Source organism: Protopterus annectens, chromosome 5.part0, assembly GCF_019279795.1.
Source record: "Protopterus annectens isolate FY-2018-M chromosome 5.part0, PAN1.0, whole genome shotgun sequence".
Lineage (NCBI taxonomy): Eukaryota > Metazoa > Chordata > Ceratodontiformes > Protopteridae > Protopterus > Protopterus annectens.
In genome coordinates, this window is record NC_056735.1 from 930,980,953 (window position 1) to 931,003,803 (window position 22,851).

The window sequence follows — 22,851 nt, forward strand, 5'->3', positions numbered from 1 at the left end:
GTAACCACTTCAGATGAAAAACTGCTATACCACATCCAAAAAAACAGCGACACCTTTTCCAGATATTCTGTTTAATTCCACAGCAAATTAATTATAAAAAGCACAATGAAAGAACTTGTCAGTTGATTTCTCTTAGCGCCTCGGCCGTATCAGCCTTTACAGAGTAACATTTTTTGGATGTGGTATAGCATGTTTTAATTTATGTTTTAATTATGTTTGATTGTCTGTATTATTTAAACTCAGTTTTGTTACCTTTTGTATGGTCTGAAGAAGTGGTAACCCTATGAAAGCGTTCATCTTCATTTATTAAAGTAGGTGTGTTTCTACTGCCTTGTTGGTGGTTTTATTTCTTTTTTTTTTTCCAATATACTTTTTATTTCTTTTCCAGCTATAATAAACAGACAGTACAGCAAAACATCAAGTAGCATTGAATACAATAGCTTTCACAATACTTCATGAAATAACTTACATGAACTAACGGAAAAAGAAAAGAAAAGAAAAAGAAAAATACAAACAGAAAACAAAATACTGATAAATTCACCATTCATTGATATCCCAGGGAATAGGTAATTCTAAACGTATCTGTTAATTCTGACTTATATGCTACAAAACCCTGTTTCAGAATAAAGTAAGGTTATTATCTTTATGACAGAATACTGCGGTGGTGGTGCTGCGGTAGCGTTGTCGCCTCACAGTTAGACGTTGCACGTTGGATTCTCAGTTAGAGTGTATTCTGTGTCGACCTACGTGAATGGGCGTTCCTTCGTTGAAGGTTATGCATTAGGCCCAGCAAGCCAGCATGTAAAAATCTACTGCCAATCATTAGCGGACCAAAGTTCCGCTGTGGCGACCCCTAACCAGGAAAAGCTGAAAGACAGTTGTATTATCTTTATGACAGAAAAGTTTATTGTGGCACTATTATTTGGCCTCATTTATGCATTTTGGTTTACATAAGTATGGTAACCTTACTTATAGAAGGTTTAGTGAAAAACTCTAAAACCTATGAACACAAAATGAAATATTTACACTGTTGGATGCCATCTGGGTGATACTGAATCCTGAGCATAGCACTTTGAGCCATAAATCGTAATGTATTTACGGACAAGAAAGTTCAAAAATAAAAGCCACTTGAATTTGATTCATATTTTTGAAATTTATTTACTTGCAAGGATTGTGTTGAGAAGGGACTTCCAATATGTTTGAATGTATGTTCTCTTTTTAAGACTTTTAGCAGCTAGTTTGTGGGAAGTATTTATTTGACTGCCATGGCTTTAAAGTTTATCCATGAGATTTTGTTGTTAGTTACCCAATTCTTTGTTATATAAAATTTTAGAAGGTCACATAATGTAATTAGAATATGTTTACGGATTCCTCTTATTGTGGTAGGGAGTTTATGTGGAATCATTGTTTCCCAGGAAAATGTGGGTTTTTTTTAGCCAATTATTTCAAGTTGCACTCTTAAAGAGCACCAGAGCTTGAAAATATTGTTACAGGTCCAGAAAATGTGGAGTATATCAACATTCTGTTTGGGGCAAAAGGGGCATGTTTGTGCTTTTTGGAAGCCAAATTTTGGACAGCTGGAATATAATATGTGTTATTCTTAATCATTATTTGTGTGTAAATTAGGTTTTTGAAAGGAGTTCATTTTAAGGTATCTTTAATGGCTTCTTGTTTTTGAGTTGTTGTGATATTTTGACTAATGCTGTCCCAATAATATGAATAAAGTAGCACAGCTTGATGTTTTATCTCACTAATTAATTTATAGGTCTTTGAAATCATTTTCTCCTTAGAGGCTAATGATTTAATTAAGTTTTGAGTAATTACTATGTTTTGTGTGTCCATATTGTATTTTGAGAACTTCATCTTTATTAATGATATAATTTGCCTGGTGTCTTTAATTATGTTATTAAGTTTTCAAGAAGAGTTGATTCTTTATGTTGTAGAATATGCCATTTAATTAATTAATTAATCTTTAATTAGTGGGAATGGTTTAAGGTCTATCATTTTGTTATTTAGCTTGATATTCAGGATCATGTGTATGGGTTGTAGAAGACTTAATGGATTTTGTAGATTGACAGAGGTGAATAAAAATTGGAAGGCCACTATTTCATTTTTGATTATTGGGTGTAGTTTGTAGAGGGGTTTTATTTCTTTTTTTGACATTTTATCAGTATATTTTAACCAACCTTTAGCCACAAGGATTTGCGGTTTTTGCTGGTGTTTCTGCAAGCCTTGATTGAAATATGGTTTCAAGGTTTCATTAATCAAATACAGTAATTCTAGGTTGAATAACTTAGAATTACTGCATCTCACTATCAGATATAATTTCAAATGACTAACAGAAAGATAAATGTCCACAGCATTTAGGTATAAGAGAAACCACTATCTGAAAAAATATTTATTTTTATTTTATTTTTATTAAAGAAACTGGCTCTTTCTTATGCATTTCTGTGGGACTTCAGTTTTGCAATTGCTGTCTTCTTTCCAAAGCTATGCTATGTGGTGATAACATAAAATTTCCCTTTGTCAGTTCATATGCACCATCTCCTATGCAAAGCCTCATGGGTATCAGGATTTCAACACGCTCCATTAGGCAAACGTTAGAGACAGGATTGACCCAACATATTGCATGTAGAGTTATCTATGTCCTGGCTTCTCCATTATCATGAATATGCAGTGACACAAGCATGGTACAACTTGCAACCCCATATGCAATGCTAAGCATCTGCTGCAAAACTTATATAAGCTGCAGACCTTCTGACATTGTCCTTATGATATCTTCCAGGAACCAGAAAAGGTGATTGCAATTTACCTTCTATTCCTTCTAAAAGCTATAAAGCAGAACTTCTCTAGATGAAGCAGCCTAAAGTTGTGAAGTACAGATGAGAAGGCAGATTTGACATAAACAACAATATTTTTGACACCTTCAGCTGAAAGAATTAGTAGGAAATTTTCTTTATTTTTGAAACAGCAATTATGTAGTTACTGTTGCAATCTGAAACTGGAAATAGCTCCAAAACCTCTTATTAGATTGCAGAGATAAATTCATAGGAATAATTTAAAAATACCTACTGATATTCCTTCCAGAACTTACTATACAGCCATACTCCATATCTTTGTCAAAAAGTAAGACAGAAAGAAGAAGAATGGCAATGAGCAGTAATCTGTGGGAAACAAACTGCATTACGTAAGCATCAACTTTCAGGTCAAAAACCTATATCACTATAGCAACTGTGTTAGGCCTTTCTTGAGACAGAATAAACTACAAAATAATACTAACCATTAAGTGATGCAAAAGCATTAGACTTAGACTGGAGATAATAATTATGTTAAACAATATAAAGATATGTTAAACAGTATCTTTTTTCACTTTCTAACCACAACAGTCCCTTAACAGTTGTTCAAAGTATACTCTTTAATTTCTGACAAGACTGAAAAAATTGGAAATGCCTTTGGTGCACCATTGTGATAAACAAAGAAGAAGAAATAACTGATATAAATAATGCTTATATCATTGGTCATGCTGTACTGCTATAGAAACTACGTCACATATTCTGGCTTTTTACCAAATGGTTGTTTGTGATAATGCTGAGTAAGTACATATTGTCCGCAGTCAGTTATCAAGTCACAGTGTATAGTTTGTCTCTTGCATACAAATCTAAGAACTAAGGATAACTGTTGATGTGCCCCTCACATATATCATGGCTTAGCATGGCGTGGTAATTCAGTGGAGGTGGTGGTGGTTTGAATGGAGGTGGTCCATCAATGCTGCAGAAATGAGAGCAAAAAAAAAAATAAGAATCAAGCTGTCATCATATGAAACAGAAAACACATCCAAAGCTGAATTATTGAATGAGACTATCATTGGTTTCACTGTATCTATAAACATCTGTTTTCACAGAAACAGACAGTAACCGTGGACATATGCCAAGCAATGAAGAGCAATGAAAGTGGAAAGGCCACAATAAAACAGCTCCAAAATAACAATATAAATGAAAGAGCTAAGCACCTACTGACTAAAACAGAAACGCACAAAATATTACTGACATTTTAAAGTGCTCCATTTAAAGTTTTCTTTTCTTTTCAAAATAGATTACTGGAAGATGAGCAGGTTTTAGGAAAACTCTCTAATTTGTGTATCCATATAAATGGAATATTTGCAGTTTTATTGTATAGATTTAAACACAACTCCTAAAATAACATAAAATTGCAGCAAAACATTAGCAAGGAGAAAAAAAGTTAACCCTTCCATAACATCAGTGTAATTTAAATATCTGCATACAACTTTATGGCAATGTGTACACCACTGCAATATGTCACCTTAATGTTACGTGGACAGTAAATGTGTTTTGTTCTAGATCAGCTGTTTATAGATGTTTGAATATCAGCCCCATTGCAGATGTAAAAAAAATTGCAAAGATTTCCAGAGCAATGGCTTTTGACTTATCCAGTATATAATTATGCTGTTATATTTAATAACTATTCATCAAAAGCTTTGTAATAACACTATTGGATATGTATCCAAAAGTATTTGCAACAATTACAAATCTGGTCCCATGCTTTACTTACCCATTTCAAAGGATGCTTCCCTCAGACTTTATGCCAGGTATTTGTAAACAGGCCTTATACGTTTATATTAGTTTCCTTGTTGATAAATATAAACCAATAAGCTTAACTAGTATTACTGATAAATGTTTTGAAAGAATCATCCTCCAGCTACTATCTTCCTCATTTAACATGGGCTTGATTTCAATCCACATGGGTTCCTTTCCAGCTGCAGTTATCTAACCAACTTGTTAACATTTTATTTGTAGGCATTTGTCAAGTAAGCCTAAGGAATGTCTGCTGATATCATATACCTGAATTTCATACAGGCTTTTCATTAAGAGCCCCACACAAAAGTATTGCATCCAATTTTATCTGCCAGCATTAGCTGATATATAATAAGGTGTGTAGGAAACTGGCTACTGCATGGGAATGTTAGGATCACAATCAAACTGTATTTTTGAAAAGAAAATTGTAAATGTTTGTTTTCAATAACAGTCCATTGTTGGGATCATTTTGTTTAGTATTTTGATGTCTTACTTTCTAATGGAATGCAATTCTTTTAGTGAGGTATTTCTGTGGCCTTTCTAGTTGTTGCAGATGTCTTGTGAGGTACATACCAAACGGGACGTTGTACTCTATAATGGGTCTAATGAGGGATGAGTACAGTGGGACAATGACCTCCTTTTTTCTGGATGAAAAGCCGTTAGTGATGAGGTATGCCACATAGAAGGATTTCCTGACTGTTGTGCCTATGTGGTTATCAAAGGTGAGACCACTATCCTCCTGTGTCCCTAAGTCCCTTATCACACTTTCACTGTTTAGTGTACTGCCACTTATGGTATTTCATGGGTACATGGTTTTTCCAAAGGTGATAACTATACATTTCTTGGCATTGAGCTTGAACCCATGGCTCTGTCACCAAGCATCTGTTTCTGTAAGGCCCTTTTGTAGAATATCCACATCATTTGTGGATTCAATAATGGCTCCCAGTTTGCAGTCATCTGCAAACTTTGTTAGCCAGAGTCCCTTAGTGTTGGCCTGTACTTCAGAGAAAGAAGTAGATGCCAAACAAGTGTGGCCCCAGGACTGAACCCTGAGGTACTCCGCTTGTCACATGTCTGGAACTGTATTTTGAGTCGGCTACTTTAACAGTGTGTGTTCTGTTCAGTAAGCTAGTTGGCAACCCATCGATTGACGTTAGGGATTAATGCCCATCTTAGTAAGTTTATCTATGATTCCAGAGTGGGGGATGGTGTCGAAGCCTTGGCAAGCTCCAGATAGGCTGTGAGGACCGTCTTACCCTCATCCATGGCTCTGGAGACTGATTCAAAGAAGTCAAGTCAGGTTGAGGAGACAAGATCGGCCCTTTCCAAAGCCAAACTGGGTGGGTTCCAGTGTTTGAAGGTTGCCAATGTCTTTGTTTATAAGTTCCATGATAATGCATTCCATGGCTTTGCAGATCAGGTTCATCAGACAGATGGGGCAATAGTTCCCAGGATCCAAGGTGGACCCCCCTTGTGGAGTGGGATAACTGTAGCTGTGCTCCACTAATTGGGCACAAAGACTGAGGTGAGACTATGATTAAACATGACACTTAGGTGAGATACCAGTTTATTTTGTAGTTCATGTAGTACACAGCCTGAGATGTCATCAGGTCCCATGCATGCTGTATTCTTAGCTTTGGAGAGTGCGTTTTGTACCTGTGTGGCCATGACTACTGAAATTTGGCAATCTTTTGGTATTGAGATGGCCCTTTAGATGGTGAGAGGGGGGTTGAAGCTGGCACTGAATCAATCTGCCAGGATAATGGCAATATCCTTGGGATCAGTATATAGGTTGTTTGTTATGTTAATACAGCTTCATTACTTTTATATGAATGTAAATTTGCCTATGTCACAAGTGATAATTCAGTAAAGGTGTTTGGAAAAATGATAATCCTAAACCTAAAATGTTAATCTTAACTCAGGAAACTTTCACCTTCGGAGGATGGTATAGTGGTTAAGGTATTTACCATACCAAACACAAGGTGCAGAGTTTGCTTCTTACATTGGGTAATGGACTAGCCTTAAAATGGCCCACAAGGGCAGTAAGCGTAATACTAATATCTCAACCTATTTAAACTCTAAACTGTATACACCCTATAACTATAACTATATAACTATAACTATAACTAAATCTAGTACTAATCTATGAACCTATTTTTAACTCTAAACAGTATGTGATCTGTAACTTTAACTATAACTATAACTGGGTTCCCTTCAGAATTTCGAATTCCCAAAACCTAGAATTTCATATGGTCGAGACCATATGATTGAAGTTTTAGAACTTAAAAATTCTGAACAGATATCTGCATACAACTAGGAACAGGAAATTCTCCCTTTTTTTTCTGTAGTGCGATCTCAGAGTTGGTATATTTAAATAGTGGGGTGTGCAGGGGAGCTTGCTGCCCTGCAAAAACATTGAGGAACATGGTTTTGTGTTCCTTTTGGATTTATTTCAGAGTTTCAAAGTTCTAAAATTTCGATCATATGGTCTCAACCATATGAAATTTGAAGTTTTGGGAATTCGAAATTCTGAAGTGAATCCCTATAACTAATTTCTTTTTTGCATGATTATGGTTACTTATTTTGTCGAACGTATAAATAAAAATATCAGATTTATGGGTATTTCAAGGTGCCTTAAGTATCTGTTTTCTAGTGTAACATGAGCATCATACTGAGATATTTCAGACAGTGTAACTGATAGCTACTCTGTCTGCATACACTGACTTCTTGGTCTCTACAAATAATTGTGTTACACTGATTTCACAAAATAAAATATATAGTGTGACACTGTTTCTGGTTATTTAACTGTGATCCAACTGCAGGCATAAGTCATTTTTTCTTAGTGGGCCTCTCAAACCCAGCAATTATAATCACTTTGTTGACTGCTTACAACTCAGATGTTTCATCATCATCATTATCAGCCCCCTTTTTCCCATTTTCTCCATGGGGTTGGGGTATCGTGTTAACTGTTGCTGTCTCTATTTATTCAGTGCCACACTCCTGCCTTCTTCAACACTCATGCCTGGTTGTCACAGATCTTCTTTAACACAGTCCATCCACCTTTTTTCTGGATGTCCTCATTTCCTATTGCCTTCTTCCTCTCTGTCCCAAATCTTCCTCATCAGATTGTTTTTTGCTTTTCTGAACATGTCCAAACCACCGTCATCTGTTGTTTTTGATCTTTTCTGCAATTGGAGCTACTTTGACTTCTGCTCTTATGTTTTCATTTCTTCATGTGCCCCACAGGGTGCATCCTACTACCCTTCTCAGGCACTTAATTTCCATCATCTCTAGCTTCTTCATCTGCTCTGCCTTTTTCTACTCAGGTTTCTGTACCATACAGTAGTACTGGTCACACCAGTCTTGTACACCTTACTTTTCAGCTTCTTTGGCATTCTTCTGTCATAGACTACACCTGAGACTTTATGTCAGTTGTCTGTAGCCTCTCTGATTCTAGCTTTGACCTCTTCATTCAGACTTCCCTTCTCCACAACCTCCCCTTCCAGATACGTGAAGTTATTTACCTGTTCCACTATCTTCCCTTCTGTCTCAGTTCTCAGCTTTTTCTAATTTCCCCAATTTGCTGCCATTACTACTGTCTAATCAGTGCTTAGTTTCATCCCATGTGCTTTCAGTGCTGCATTCCATTCCCCTATCCTTTGCTGATGTTCCTGTTCAGAGTCTGCCTATAATGCCACACCGTCTGCATATAGTAACTTTGTTGATCTGTCCCCTCCAACTTGTTTGCTAATGTAGTCCATCACCAGTACGAGCAGCAGTTGACTGAGTGCTGAACCCTGGTGTATACCCACTCACACTGGAAACCCATCTGTGAGGCTGAATACTGTTTGTACTTGAGTCACTTGGTCCTTGTACATAGATTGCAGTAATTCTGAGAATGTTTCTGGGACTTTGGACCACCACAGCACTACCCAGATCAGCTTTCTTGGGACCTTCTCATATGCTTTCTCCAAATCTATGAATGTCTGGTTGGACTCTTTCCTTCTCTCTAGCTTCTTCTCAAATATCTGTCTCACTGCAAACATTGGGTCAGTAGTGCTGCATCCTGATCTGAATCTGAACTGTTAATTTCCCTTCTTACATCATTTTACTCTGGGTATCTGTTTATCAATTACCTCAAGAACTTTCATGCAATGTGATAAGAGTTTGATGCCTCTGTATTACCCACAGTTGTGGATGTCTCCTTTGTTCTTGTACACTGGCACAAGTATGCTTATTCTCCAATCATCTGGGATACATCTTTCACTCCACACTCCTATGAGTATCCTCAGGAGCCATTTCTCCCCTATCTTACCCAGCATCTTTATCATATCTGCTGACACCTCCTCTGATCCTTCTGCTTTCCCTGACTTCATTTTCCTTAGTGATATTCTTACTTCTTCTAGAGTGGGCTCCTCTTTCTCTCTCATTGTAGGCTGTTTCTGAGGCAGTACAACTTCTATGAGGTTTTCTTCATTCAGAAGCTGCTAGAAATACTCCTTCCATCTGCCTTTGATGTCCTGTGGACTGGTGAGCAGGTTGTTGCTGAGATTCCTTATGAAGAGTGTCTGAATATCTTATTTATCTTTCTGTCTTTGCCTTGCAACCTGATATAGTTTCTTTGTACCACCTACTGAGTCACCTTCCAGAAGATGGTAGAGTGCCTCCAATGCCCTATTCTTTGCTATTGCAACTCCTTTCTTAGCTTTTTTGTTAGCCAACCAGTATTCCTTCCTAGCCTGGTCCATCTTTTCTATCTCCCATTTCTTCCTGTACCACTTCTTTCTTTTGATCTCTTCTTGGACTTCTGCATTCCACCACCAGCTTTCCTTATGTACTTATTTCCATACCTGGCTCAGCCATGTATCTGTTCTGTAGCCCTAACATATCCTGTTTTGAGGCGCTGCTTCTCTTCTTCAACTCCACCTATTTCCTCCATATTTTGTGGTGCTAGTGTCCTGAGTAATTCCTTGAACTGTTGTACTCTTTCTCCAGTCAGTTCCCAAGTCTTCAACTTGGTCTTCAGATCCTTGACCATAAGGCCTTCACTGATCACTTTTTGTAGCTGATTGTCACAACCAGTAGTTTATCCTGTGGGCCGACTGTTTCACTGAGGATGATTTTGCAATCATGGATTCTACCCCAGTGCCTTTCCCCTTACTAGAAGGAAGTCTACATGAGTTGCATGTTGGCTACTATTGTATGTGATCTTGTGACTGTCTCTCTTTCTGAACCATGTGTCAGCTACTATCAAGGCATTTGCCAGACAGAAGTCTAGAATAGCTTTTCCTTCTTTATTCCTGTTGCCCCACCCATGTGACCCAGGCAATCCTCATATTTTGTTCTGTCTGTCCTGATATGTGCATTCAAGTCACCCATTATCAACACCAACTCATGTTGTCCTGCTTTATCTAAAAGGTCCTGCAACTGCTGTCTGAATGCACTCTTTTCCTTACTATCCCAACCCTGTTGTAGGGCATAGGCTGAGATTATGAATACTGCCCTATCAGTATACTGGACAATCATTGGACATATCATTATCATTACATTGGACAACAGAGCTGTCTGTTCATAGAAAAATAGACATAGTAATGTAGTTTATATTTGTTTCACACAAACACAGAGAAGCTACAGTAATGTATTCCAACTTATATCACACAAAATACAGTAATCCAGCAATGCTAGATTAATTACTGTTTAAACTGAGACAATGACAGGAGGATCAAGTCATTTACATCCAAAGATCAACCCTTTACTCAGACGTTGTAGCTCTTTTATTGACTATGTATACCTTAGATGTCTGACTATGAGTAAAATAGCAGCCACAGTGATACATTTCAACTTTATTTCTAGAAACAGTAATGACTGTATAGTCCAACTTGCTTCATGCAAATGCACATTAGTCTTACAAAGTCAGACTATGACTGCTTAATTGAGGCAAATGACAGTAGGATCTTTCAATGTTCATCCAAAGACAGCAATATACACAACAATTGAATTAATCTCTTTGTCAATAGTGCATAAATCAGAAGTCTGATCACAATAAGTGATAGTAAAAATGGCTGCAATAATTTGTTTCACCTCATTTTTCCCATAAACACCCAGTGGGTAACTAACAAAAGGAAAGGAATTCAACTTGCTTCACGTGGTCATTATTCTTGTCAAGCCATGCATTTCCTGATTGTAATATCTGGTTTCCTGCTTGGAATGTAACCAGTCACCATTATTTATTATTCTTTCAGTAGTTTCATAACTGGAGGATGTAAAATAACAATGGTGCTAATAACTAACACATGCTACAATCCAGACCATAAGCTGCATCTTGATCATTCTACTCCCTTGCAGGCTCTTACCTCACAATGCAACCAATTATGAACTCCTGATGCTGAGAAAACTACTCGTGTACCAACACCTTTGCCCAACGGTTCTTGAAATTCATAAATTCCAATGCCCTGGATCAACTAATCCATAGTCCCACCAGGGGCTCCAATATCCTAGACCTGGTCATTACCAACATGGGAAATCAATGCTCCACACCTATGGTCACCCCCTCGTTGGTCAGGTCAGACCATAAGCTAATCACGCTTAACATCCACATCCCACCCCCACACTCCAGTAAGGAAATCTCCATAAAAAAACTTCTCCAAAGCCAACTTCATGCTAGTCAAGTCATAAGTTACAAACGTCATGACACCCATGCAGACGGGAACTGAAAGTTCGACTGCTGAGTCCTACACTAAGGCACTGTACGAGCAAACCCACTCATGCATGAATCATGCCATCCCAAATAGAACCAAGATGCTCTCCTCCAAAAAAAGGAAGCCAATCTGGTGGTCCCCTGCCATAAACAAACTTTACAACAAAAGGAAGAAACTGTTGCAGAAAAAAAGAAAATCCCAGGATGCAAAAAACTCCATTACCAGCCTCAGTAAGAAGCTGAGATCCCTAATAAAATCCTCCAAAGCTTGGTACGAAAATAAAATTGCCAAAGATTCCAAAGACAGCCACAAGGAATTCTATAACTATGTCAAGAATCTAAATGGCAATGCTCAGATCTGCTCTGAGTTACAACATAATGGCATTAAATATACTGATCCCAAGGATATTGCCAGTATCCTGGCAGATTCATTAAATGCCAACTTCACCCCTCTCTCACCCCCTAAATGGCCCATCTCAATACCGAAAGATTTCCAAATTCTGGTAATAATGTCCACACAGGTAAAAAAACGCACTCTCCAAAGCTAAGAATATAGCATCCATGGGATCACATGACATCCTGGGCTGTGTACTACATGAACTACAAAATGAGGTGGCACCTCACCTAAGTGTCATGTTTAATCATACCCTCACCTAAGGCTTCATGCCCACTGAGTGGTGCACAGCTACAGTTATCCCACTCCACAAGGGGGGATCCACCTTGGATCCCAGGAACTACCACCCCATCAGTCTGACAACCCTGGTCTGCAAGGCCATGGGATGTATTATCATGGAACTTGTAAACAAAGACATTGACAACTTTAAAACACTGGACCCCACCCAGTTTGGGTTCGTGAAGGGCAGATCTTGTCTCCTGAACCTGATTGACTTCTTTGAATCAGTCTCCAGAGCTGTGGACAAGGGTAAGGCAGTCCACACAGCTTATCTGGACCTCGCTAAGGCCTTTGACACCATCCCCCAGTCTGGAATCATACATAAATGTACTAAGCTGGGCATTTATTCCTATGTCACTTGATGGGTTGCCAACTGGCTTACTGACAGAACCCACACTGTAAAAGTAGCTGACTCCAAATCCAGCTAAAGACAAGTGACAAGTGGAGTACCTCAGGATTCAGTCCTGGGACCTCTCTTGTTTGGCATCTACTTCTCTGAAGTACAGGCCAACACTAAGGGACTCTGGCTAACAAAGTTCGCAGATGACTGCAAACTGGAAGCCATTATTGAATCCCCAAATTATGTCAATACTCTACAAAAGGGCCTTACAGAAACAGATGCTTGATGCCAGGCTCAAGCTCAATGCCAAGAAATGTATAGTTATTCCCCTTTGGGAAAAAACATGTACCCGTGAATTACCACATAGGAGGTAGTACACTAAACACCGAAAGTGTGATAGGAGACTTAGGGACACAGGTGGACAGTGGTCTCACCTTCAATAACCACATCGGCACAACAGTCAGGAAATCCTTCTATGTGGCACACCTCATCATTAAGGGCTCTATGTGGCACACCTCATCACTAAGGGCTTTTCATCCAGAAAAAAAAGAAGTCATTGTCCCACTGTACTCATCCCTCATTAGACACATTACAAAATACAATGCCCCATTTGGTATGTACATCTCAAGACATCTGCAACAACTGGAAAGGCCACAGAAATACCTCACTAAAAGAATCACAGGCCTAAAGCAGATGCCCTGTGCTGACCACCTTAAAAAACTCCAGCTATACTCTGTCACATATCATCTACTCCGAGGCAATCTCTGCTTAACATACAAGGCCATGTCAAACCCAGAGCTGTTGGACATGCTACACTTAAAGAAATCCCAATCCCTCAGAGCCACACGCTCCAGGGATCTAAACCTTGTCATCACAATAAACAAAACATGCTGGAGGGATAGGTTCCTGACCCAGAGACTCCCTAGACTCTGGAATAGACTGCCCATACATGTCAAGCAGAGCACCTCTTTCGCCCTCTTCAAAAGGAACCTTGATGACTGGATGGGAGAAAGGAAATTCACCCCAGGTATCATGTCAGTCGCCCTGCTAGACAGGGGTCCAGGGAAGTAAATAGTGTGGGAAGAAATAGCCAGGGAATTGTTATGGCTAGGCTTGTATAGGCCCTAGGGCCGATAGCCTAGTACCAACCTATGAACCTGCTCTATCATGACCATTCTGTTCAGTGTACATAACATTTCTGCCTTTATATTCTCTTCCACTTGTGATCTATACAGTATTCTGATCATTAAGGTCTATCACTACTGAACAATACTGGTGCTTGGCAATGATGGTTTACTGTTGCCGATCATGTCCCTTTAACAGTTTGTACATGAGACAACCATTCCTTTTCACTCTCACCACTGCAAAACTTTTGATGGATCTTTGTTTTGAATCGACTTGGATTATTTATGTGAATACCTACAGTTGTTTTTTGCTTCTTCCATACTTCGAATTGGGTTGTATCCATATTTGTGTGACTTGGGACTAGGACTATTTTTGGTATATCAAACGCTGGGTTCTATTAGTGATATGGAAGGAGCTGTGAATGAAGGAGGGGCTGCTTATATTGATTCTACATCCAACGGAAGGTTGCGAGGCATCTTATTAGAGGTACTAAACCCCTTGCCACGCATGGAAGATTTCACCAACAATAAAGGTACCAGTGTTTGCTTAGAGAATGAGCAAGCAGTGAATAGCATAAAAAAAGATATAGAAAATAATATATGTAGGTTTAAGCATTTTCAATGTCAACGCTATCATTTGGAGGCATGCTTAGAATGTAATGTTGTCCCGAGGGGGCTAAGGATCCTAACATGCCTACCTATGGGAATACCTATCCAGAGTTACTTGTAAAGTGGCAGCAAATAAACTTAAAAGCCAGTAATGCATATTTGCAGCTGCTATTGGACTTCTTTCACCCGATAGAACTTGAATTAAGGAATAAAATCATTGAACAGCAACAGGAGTTGAACAAATTAAGTGGATGTGATTCAACGGAATTGTATATGCATGAACTCATTGATAGGGTTCTACATTATGAGAACAATCTGTTAGAGCATAAAAAGAAAAAGCTTACTAGAGACATTGAGGATTTTGCTAAGAACAATGTCTTTATGTGGCCAAGAACATATGCGACTGTCACAGAGAATGGTTCAGCCAATCGGAATGCATCTACAATCACTAGAAAGGAGAAGAGTCTTCAGCAGAGGAGTGCCATTCATGACATGACTGACCATACAAAACCACGTGAACAGGAAGAGGAGAGGCGTTCCAGGTCTGCAGAGACGGAGCGACGAGATTCGGAAGTGTTGGTTGAAAACAATCGAACGAATGAAAGACCAGTAAACAATGGAGTATTGTCACCTAATCCAGCAACTTCGGTGTCTTTCACACCAGCGGAATTACTATCAGATAACCAACAGGTTAATGATGACAACTGCTTAGTTCGCACAAGTACTGTGGTGAGGCAGAAGATTCAGTTAGATAGAGCTGAAGGCCAGAGTTTTTCAGTTGTCCCTTTACCGATCAGAGTAGGGAGAAAGAGGTCTATGGATCAGGACATCGTGAGAGGAGCCAAGCGGAAAGAACCACTAGGTTTCCAGCAGACACGCTTAACGAAGAAGTCCTGGAACCAGGGAACTTAGTATGGAATATATCCAAATATGAGTTAACGCAAGATGAACTCAAACTTTTGGACAAAGGTATGAACTTTATACCTTCTTGTAACATGGATATAAACGAGGCAATTTTGTCTGAAAAGTTGTTCACACATAAGATAGCTCTAAAGCAATTATTTAATGATGGTTCTAGCCAAAATTTGAATTGTTTTAAATGGAAGAGTGTATATAATCCTCATTTGCCACCAAATCTGGAAACGTTTCTTAAAGCAGTTGAGAAAAGCTTATATAATGATTAAGAATGCTTTCAAACTGTCAATGATAATAATTTAACCTAAAATGAATCAGCTGCACTTAATAAACTTAGGAACAACAGTAGTATAGTCATACACCCAGCAGACAAGGGAGGGCCTGTGGTCGTAATGGACTATGACTACTATGAACAGTCTATGTTTAATATGTTAGCAGGTGAGGCTTATGAGGCAGTTTCACCTGATGCTATATGTGAAATTCAAAGTAGTATTTGTAATACTTTACATGAATGCAGGCTATTGAACTTGATAACTAGTGAGTTGTTTGATTTTTTCTGTGTGGAGTACCCCATTATACCAAGATTACATGGGATACCTAAGATACATAAGAATCCCACACAGCCAGCATTCAGTATCAGGTGTGGGCTGGCTCACAGAGCCAATTTCCATTTATTTGGATTATGAACTAAAGAAAGCCTTATCCAAATTTACTTATGTATTGAAAGATACAGAGCAATTTTTAACAGATTTGTACTCTAGTACCACGAATTTAGCTACCCTTGAGGATATATTATTAACAACGATGGATGTGGAATAACTTTTCATGTGTATTCCAAATGAACAGGGTGTGGGGATAGTCAAGAAGTTATTGATAGAGGAAAATTTGATGGAAGGGGAAAAAGCAGATTTGGTCTGTTTGTTATTGGAACAGGTGTTGGAGCATAATGTTTTTTTCTTTCAAGACAAATGCTTTAGGCAAAGGAAAGGTGTGGCTATGGGCACAAGTTGTGCCAACACCTATGCCAATTTGGTTATGGTGGCATGGGAAAAAATGATTATGCTCAATCATCCCAACATCATTTTCTATAGACGTTTTGTCGATGATCTTTTCCTTCTGTGGAAGGGTAAAGAACAAACACTCACTACTTTTTTCCAGCAAGTAAACAAAATGGATGGTTTCTTGAGGTTTACCCTAGAGTTTTCAGAGGATAGTATCAACTATTTAGATGTAATGATCTATCGGAAAAATGATAGATATATGACTAAGGTCTATAGAAAACCTTGTTACAGACTGGCTTTTTTGCATAGAAGTGCACAATCCTATGGTGTTTGATAATATAGTTAAGGGACAGGCAATGAGAACATCTAGGCTTTGTTGTGATGACTCCCTATTGCATGAAGAATTATATAAGCTCAGGGGAGGGTTCCTAGCAAGAGGTTATCACCAACAGGAAGTTAGTAAGGTATATACACAAGTGAGTAAGATGGGATACACAAAAGCTAAACCGTATTATTCCTTTAGGGATAGAGAAACCGCTGATAGAGGTAATCTATTCACTAAATTATTGGTGATACTACCCTTCTGCAACAATATTAATAAGATCAAAGAAGCAATTTCTTCTAACTGGAATATGCTTTTGGTAGATGATAGGACTAAGGAGTTGGTAGGTAGTCACCCAACATATACATATAGAAATATGAAGAATCTCTAGCAGCAATTATGCTATCGTGATTTGAGTAAGCCTAGACAAATGGGGCATAATAACTTTTATTTGGGAACAAAGAAATGTGGCAGTTGTACCCAATGCAGTGCCATAGATGAGTCACGTTTCTTTAAACATCCTGACACTGGCCAACTATGGGAAATACGTAATGATAGTAACTGCAATATGAAGAACGTGGTACATGTAGCCCATTGCCTGGTTTGTTTTAATTTTTATGTCAGAAAAACTAACAGAACTCTTAGGGAACGCATACGGGACCATGCATATTGTTTATTTTGAGGACAAGAATATAGTGCATTAGCCAAGCACACACTTCATAAGGGCAGCGATCATGTATTTGTATTTCAAGTATTGCATATACAGATAAATAACATCAGGCTAGGTGATATTGTAAATTTGACGGAGCAAGCTGAGGTTAAGTGGATACTCAGGCTTGCTGCACACAGAGGCAGAGGACTTAATGACAGTGTTCCCCTCAAGCCCTTGCTTAAAGTTAGAACCCTAAGATAAATGATTTGCCAATAGGTTATTATTGATTCATTATATATAATTTTCATGACTAAGTTACATTAATAATTGTATATTTGTTGTTGATATGGTTTCATCTTCATTATTTATAGGTTTTTAGTTTTTGATTGCATTTTTCATGACTATTAGAGCGTTTGTGAACTGTGTAGTTATATTCATGGTTTTTAACATAAGCACTTTTATCACAAGGCAGCACATAAATATTCTACTTTTGTTGAATAAGTTTTTATAATAACTCAGATTAGTCACATGTTCTTATTTAGGAAGTTATTGTATTTATATATATATTTGTATTTGAAAGTTTAACAACATATTTTATTGTTATCAGGTTTATTCAATGTATTTAAATATTTGATTAATTGATTGATTAATAAGCATACTATAAAAAAGGAGGCAAGAGTTTAGTTGAAGTACGTCTGAGGAAGCGGAGCACTTGTCCGTGAAAGTGCTAACGTTCATCAATAAAAGTTTTTATGTGTGTTTCAAATTGACTTGGATTATTTATGTGAATACCTACAGTTGTTTTTTGCTTCTTCCATACTTCGAATTGGGTTGTATCCATATATGTATATATATATATATATATATGTATATATATATATATATATAGATATATGGTTCCCCTTCATACGATCAAATTTCTCTAAACTCGAAAGTCATAAACTCGAAACCAGAATCTCGAATTTAGAGAAACTTGAACATATGAAAGGGACAAAAAAAATAAAAAATTAACACCTTTCAAATGTTTTTGCATGGGGGCTTCACCTCCCTGCACCCCCACACCCCCCTACTTAAATATACCTACTCCAAGATCGCACTATAGTGAAGGAAAGAGAAATCTCCCATTCTGCGCTATACGCGTAAGTGCAAAACGGAAGATTTTCCATTCCTCCGCGATAGTGTGGTCACGGAACATTCACATTTAAACTGCTAGGGTACAGGGGACCTGCCCCTTGCAATAAGGTAAGTTAACAGTTTATTTTTTTAAACCTAAGGCTCCCATTCACAATTTCGAGTGAATGGAAGTTCGAGATTCTGGTCTCAAGATTATGAATTTCGAGCTTCCATCCATTCAATCTTGTGAAGGGGAACTATATATATATATATATATATATATATATATATATATATATATATATATAGGTTTTTGATATAAACTCAGGGTAGGCCTGAAAATTGTCAGTTGGATCAGGGCCCAGCTCTTGTTAATAACTAATTTAAATTAATAAACAAACAATCAAATAATTAAATGCATTAGGACTGCATACACCAGGCATTTTAATTCAGCTTAGACTAAGTAGGATGGCAATGCCTGTTCTGTAATTGGGTTTAGCAAAGCAATTACTTATCAGTTTTCCCTGTGATAAACAATAATGCTTGAAAATTAGCATCTGCTGCTTGCCTGAATACTATGCAAATCTGTACATCTTATGGCCAGGGCAGGTATAACAAACATCATTGTTTTTGCCTTCATACCAGTGAGTTGGCATTGTCTCTAAGCAAGTGAGGCAAGCAATATGTATGTGCCAGCCTCAAGATTACTTTTAACTTGATCAAATGAGGTATTTGACTTATTCATCACTGGAATATAAAAACATCATACAACTGATGGAGACTGAGAGGGAAAGAATTAATGCAATTAGGAAGAGTAATGTTCTATGGCTGTGCTGATCACCATTAGTTGCAGCCAACAACAGAGACAAAAAAAATAAATAAAGAAGCAATTACTAGCCTAATGTGAAGGTAATCTATACAGTGAGTCTGAACCTCAGGAAAGCTGTCTTTTGTTATAGAAATATGAAGATAGTCATGATTTGCCATGTCAAAAGTTTTAGCAAGGACAGCAAAAAGAACATCTGACAGAAAACTAAAATCTATGATCTCCAAAATGGTGTCTGATAACATCCAAATGGTTGACACTGGATTCATGACAGTAGTAAAGGCACACTGGCAATGAGTTAAATGACCAGTGTGCCAGCAGGGTCAGTCACGTGTTCGCTGATACTTTTTCAAGGATTTTAGTTAAATGTGTAAATAATGAAACTGACTTGAACCTTTGCTGGTGGCCAATTAGCATATTATGACAATGGAAGAACGATAACTTTCTAAAGCTGAACACAATCCCTTTGGCAGAGAGAGTCATTAATAAAATGTATTACTCACTTATATATGTGAAAACAATTTTGCATATTTTTAGAAACCATATAAACAAGTTTATATGTACTTTTACATTTTTATATGGATAATTTGATACTTTATATAGAAATTTCCGCTTGTGAGCCTTTGAGAACTTCATAGAGTGAAAGAAATGAAAAAGCTTCACATATGAAGACTCAGAAGGAAAAAAGGGAGATGGGAATTTAAATACATTTGATAAATGTAAATAAAATGAATGAAGATTAAATTGCATTGGTCATGTCCTAAATAAAGTGTTACATAACAAACATTTGGGGCTGAATAGAACCTCCTTACCCAATACAATGCAAAATTATACAGTTTTAAAGCAAAAAGTGTAGTGTTTTGCAATTTATTTTGTTGATAAGGATGGCCCTCTCAACATTTTTCTCACAGCTGAAAATAACTGCCATGACATCATGAAAGACCAAACCCACAATGCCTCATTACCTAAGTGAAAGTATAAATTAATATACCTCCATGTTATATATAAAAGAAGCAGTTTCTTTCTTCTTAAAAAGCTAAGTTATGAATTACTTCTTACAGATAGAACACCCCTCATTGAAAATTAACATAAGATAACACGATTGTGAAATCACAGTTTAAATAAGATGCAGCTCCAGTAAAGAGGTACTTTATTTTTATGACCCATGTTGCCTTGCAGTTTTATGTAACTCATGTAACTCTTTGGTCAGTACCTACCATTACATCATTGTGTGGGTGTGACTATACTGAACAACTGAGTAAACAGTGAAACTTAAAAGTAAAAATTATAATTTATTTTTTTGCAAAATCACTTAACTTTATCATGAGGAATACAACAGAAAAATAAATTAATTGTATAACACAGATGCTCCCAAATATGACCAATACAGTTTTTTTGCAACTAAAAATGTATTATTTTTATTATTATTAGCATTTTTTGGAATCTGAAAACTAGACAGTGGGTTCTTCAGCTTCATGAATTAATTTCCCTCCAGCAGGGTCACTGATTACCAAGGAGTTTTGTTTTTATATGTCTAAAATAATGTTATTTGTTTCTAATAGCTTTTTGTTGTAGTCCCCTAGAAAAGTACATTATGCCTCTACATAGATATGTTAGTCAATTTCCAATGGGTGGTGCTTAATTTTAGAGTTAAGGCAACTAAAATTTTAGTAGTCATTCAGCCTTCTTTACATAATTTGCTCCTCATTGTTAGTGGTGGGATATAGTTATCCTGAGTAACAGATAATTTGTTATCAGTAATGTGCAAACTTCATATGCGGATTCACGGTTAAAAATGGTAGTTTAGACAAAATTATCAAGATCTAATAAATAGAGATCAGTAACTGTACTAAATCTATTGCTACTGACATTAACATGAGGTATTTTAAACTTTTTTTACTGGAACAGTAGGAAGTTATTGGGGAAAATTCATCAGCATGTGTGGATGAAGTATAGCTAAATATGTATTTTACCTGGACTCTTTGTAATAAAAGGATCTAACAACATAGAAACTCCAGTCAAAAAGATGGTATTTATAGCATATTGAGAATGAACAACACATTACAATTAAACTGAAGAAGAATGAAAAACACTTGTTTTGTTTAAAGTGCAGGATGACAATACAGCATAAGGTGTTCAAATCATTACAGTGCCTATGGTGAATGGCATAGGCTACACATATTTAGTCTAGTGAAGTTTTCAGTCAGTGGAAATTTTGAGCCACCTTTATCTGACTGCAAAAAAATTTAAAAACATGAGGAAATGTAATTAGTGTTTTGTAAAACAGCAGTGATACCCTGATATAGTTCTCAGAGTATAATCCCATTTTACCTATTTGGATACTGAAAATTGAGCAAGCCTTTTATTGAAGCAGTTCTCTTATTTTGGCTTCAGAAAAAGGCAAAATTCTGCTAATGTATATTCTACATCATTATTTACTATTTAATGTATGGCAAAACTTGAGGTAAAAAAACTGGGCATTACCTTGGTATTGATAGAAAAAAGCACCTTATTGCATGTCAGATGTAATTATATATCGCTTGTGTTAGCTCTTATATACAAATACAAATAAGGCAATGTTCACACATTCATTTCTAAAGCTTAGAAAGTGATAAGATGCACTCAGACCAGAGTCTGTGACACTACAATACTGCAGAAAAGGTCACTGAGCAGACCAAGAGAAAATGGGACACTTCCTGCTGACACTCAATGCAATTCTTCACAAAGAGTTGTCTCTAACTGACTAAATTTGCAGATGATTGCAAATTAGGAGCTGTCATTGAATCTCATACTGGCACAAATGCTTTCCAAGGGGGGCTGACACAGACAAATAACTGGTGTCAGAGTCATGGACTAAAGATAAATGCCAAGAAATGCATAATAGTATCCTTTGGGAAGTCATCCATCCTTGGTAACTATCATATTTACAACACACCCCTTAGAGTTGACCCAGTAGTCAGGGACTTAGGGACACACATAGATAGTAATCTAGCCTTTGATCATCACGTGTCTACTGTGGTGAGGAAATCATTCTATTTTGCACAACTTATAAATGAAGGTATGGCATCTAAGTCCAAGGAAGTCATTGTTCCACTATATTCGGCATTCATCAGACTTGTCACTGAGTACAATGCCCCCTTTGGTATGTACCTAACCAGGCATATCCAACAACTGGAACAACCACAGAGGTTCCTCACTAAAAGAATACAAGGAGTAAGTAATATGTCCTATGCTGACCATCTCAAGGCCCTATCCCTGTATTCTGTCTCCTACAGGCTTTTGAGGGGAGATCTATGCCTGGCATGCAGAGCATTGTCAGACCTCACTCAGATGGACTTCCTGCATATTCACAAAACAAACAGTACCAGAATTACCCATTCTAAAGATTTAAACCTTGCCTGTAATATAAATAGGATCTGCTGGAGAGAAAGGTATGTATCCCAGAGACTACCCCATCTTTTTAACAGAGTCCCCATCCATGTGAAGCAGAGTTCCTCCCTAACCCAATTCAAGTGCAACTTAGATGATTGGATGGGAAACCGGAAATTCATCCCTAGTTTGGCACCTATGTCTCTAATGCAAACAGGTAACCTGTAAATGGTTCATCTCCCAGACTCATGCTTACACTTATCAAGGGTATCAGAACTTCTCAGAGATTTGGGATGCATGGCTAGGCTTAAAAAGGTCCTTGTGGTCGTTAACCTAGTAAACACCTATGAACCTATGAACCTATGAACCTATGAGAAGCAGCATATGTACTGTATACTCGCCAGGGTCTGAACCACCAGAAAAAATAGTCTTACTATAGACTGGTTTGAATATATATTTGGCGGTATGCAATAAATTGTAAAATAATATGCCATAGCTAAATTAAACAGTTGTATTGGCAGAAGTAAGTCAAACAATTGTTGACTATCACAGTAGAAGTGTACTGTTAAATACATATCTTATGAATCCAGTTTAGTTTGTTGGCATACAATTCACCAA

General features: G+C 37.4%; 1 protein-coding gene across 6 annotated transcripts in view; it reads right to left on the reverse strand.

Moving 5' to 3' along the window:
* Nucleotides 1-2,931: 2,931 nt before the first annotated feature.
* The window catches only part of CD96 (CD96 molecule), a 629,135-nt gene continuing 609,215 nt past the window's right edge, over nucleotides 2,932-22,851 (reverse strand). For all 6 annotated transcript variants that reach the window (XM_044072718.1, XM_044072716.1, XM_044072717.1 and 3 more), the window contains one exon: nucleotides 2,932-3,768. In XM_044072718.1, the coding sequence (XP_043928653.1) occupies nucleotides 3,666-3,768 (103 nt within the window). In that variant the 3' untranslated portion in view covers nucleotides 2,932-3,665. The remainder of the gene's footprint in view (nucleotides 3,769-22,851) is intronic.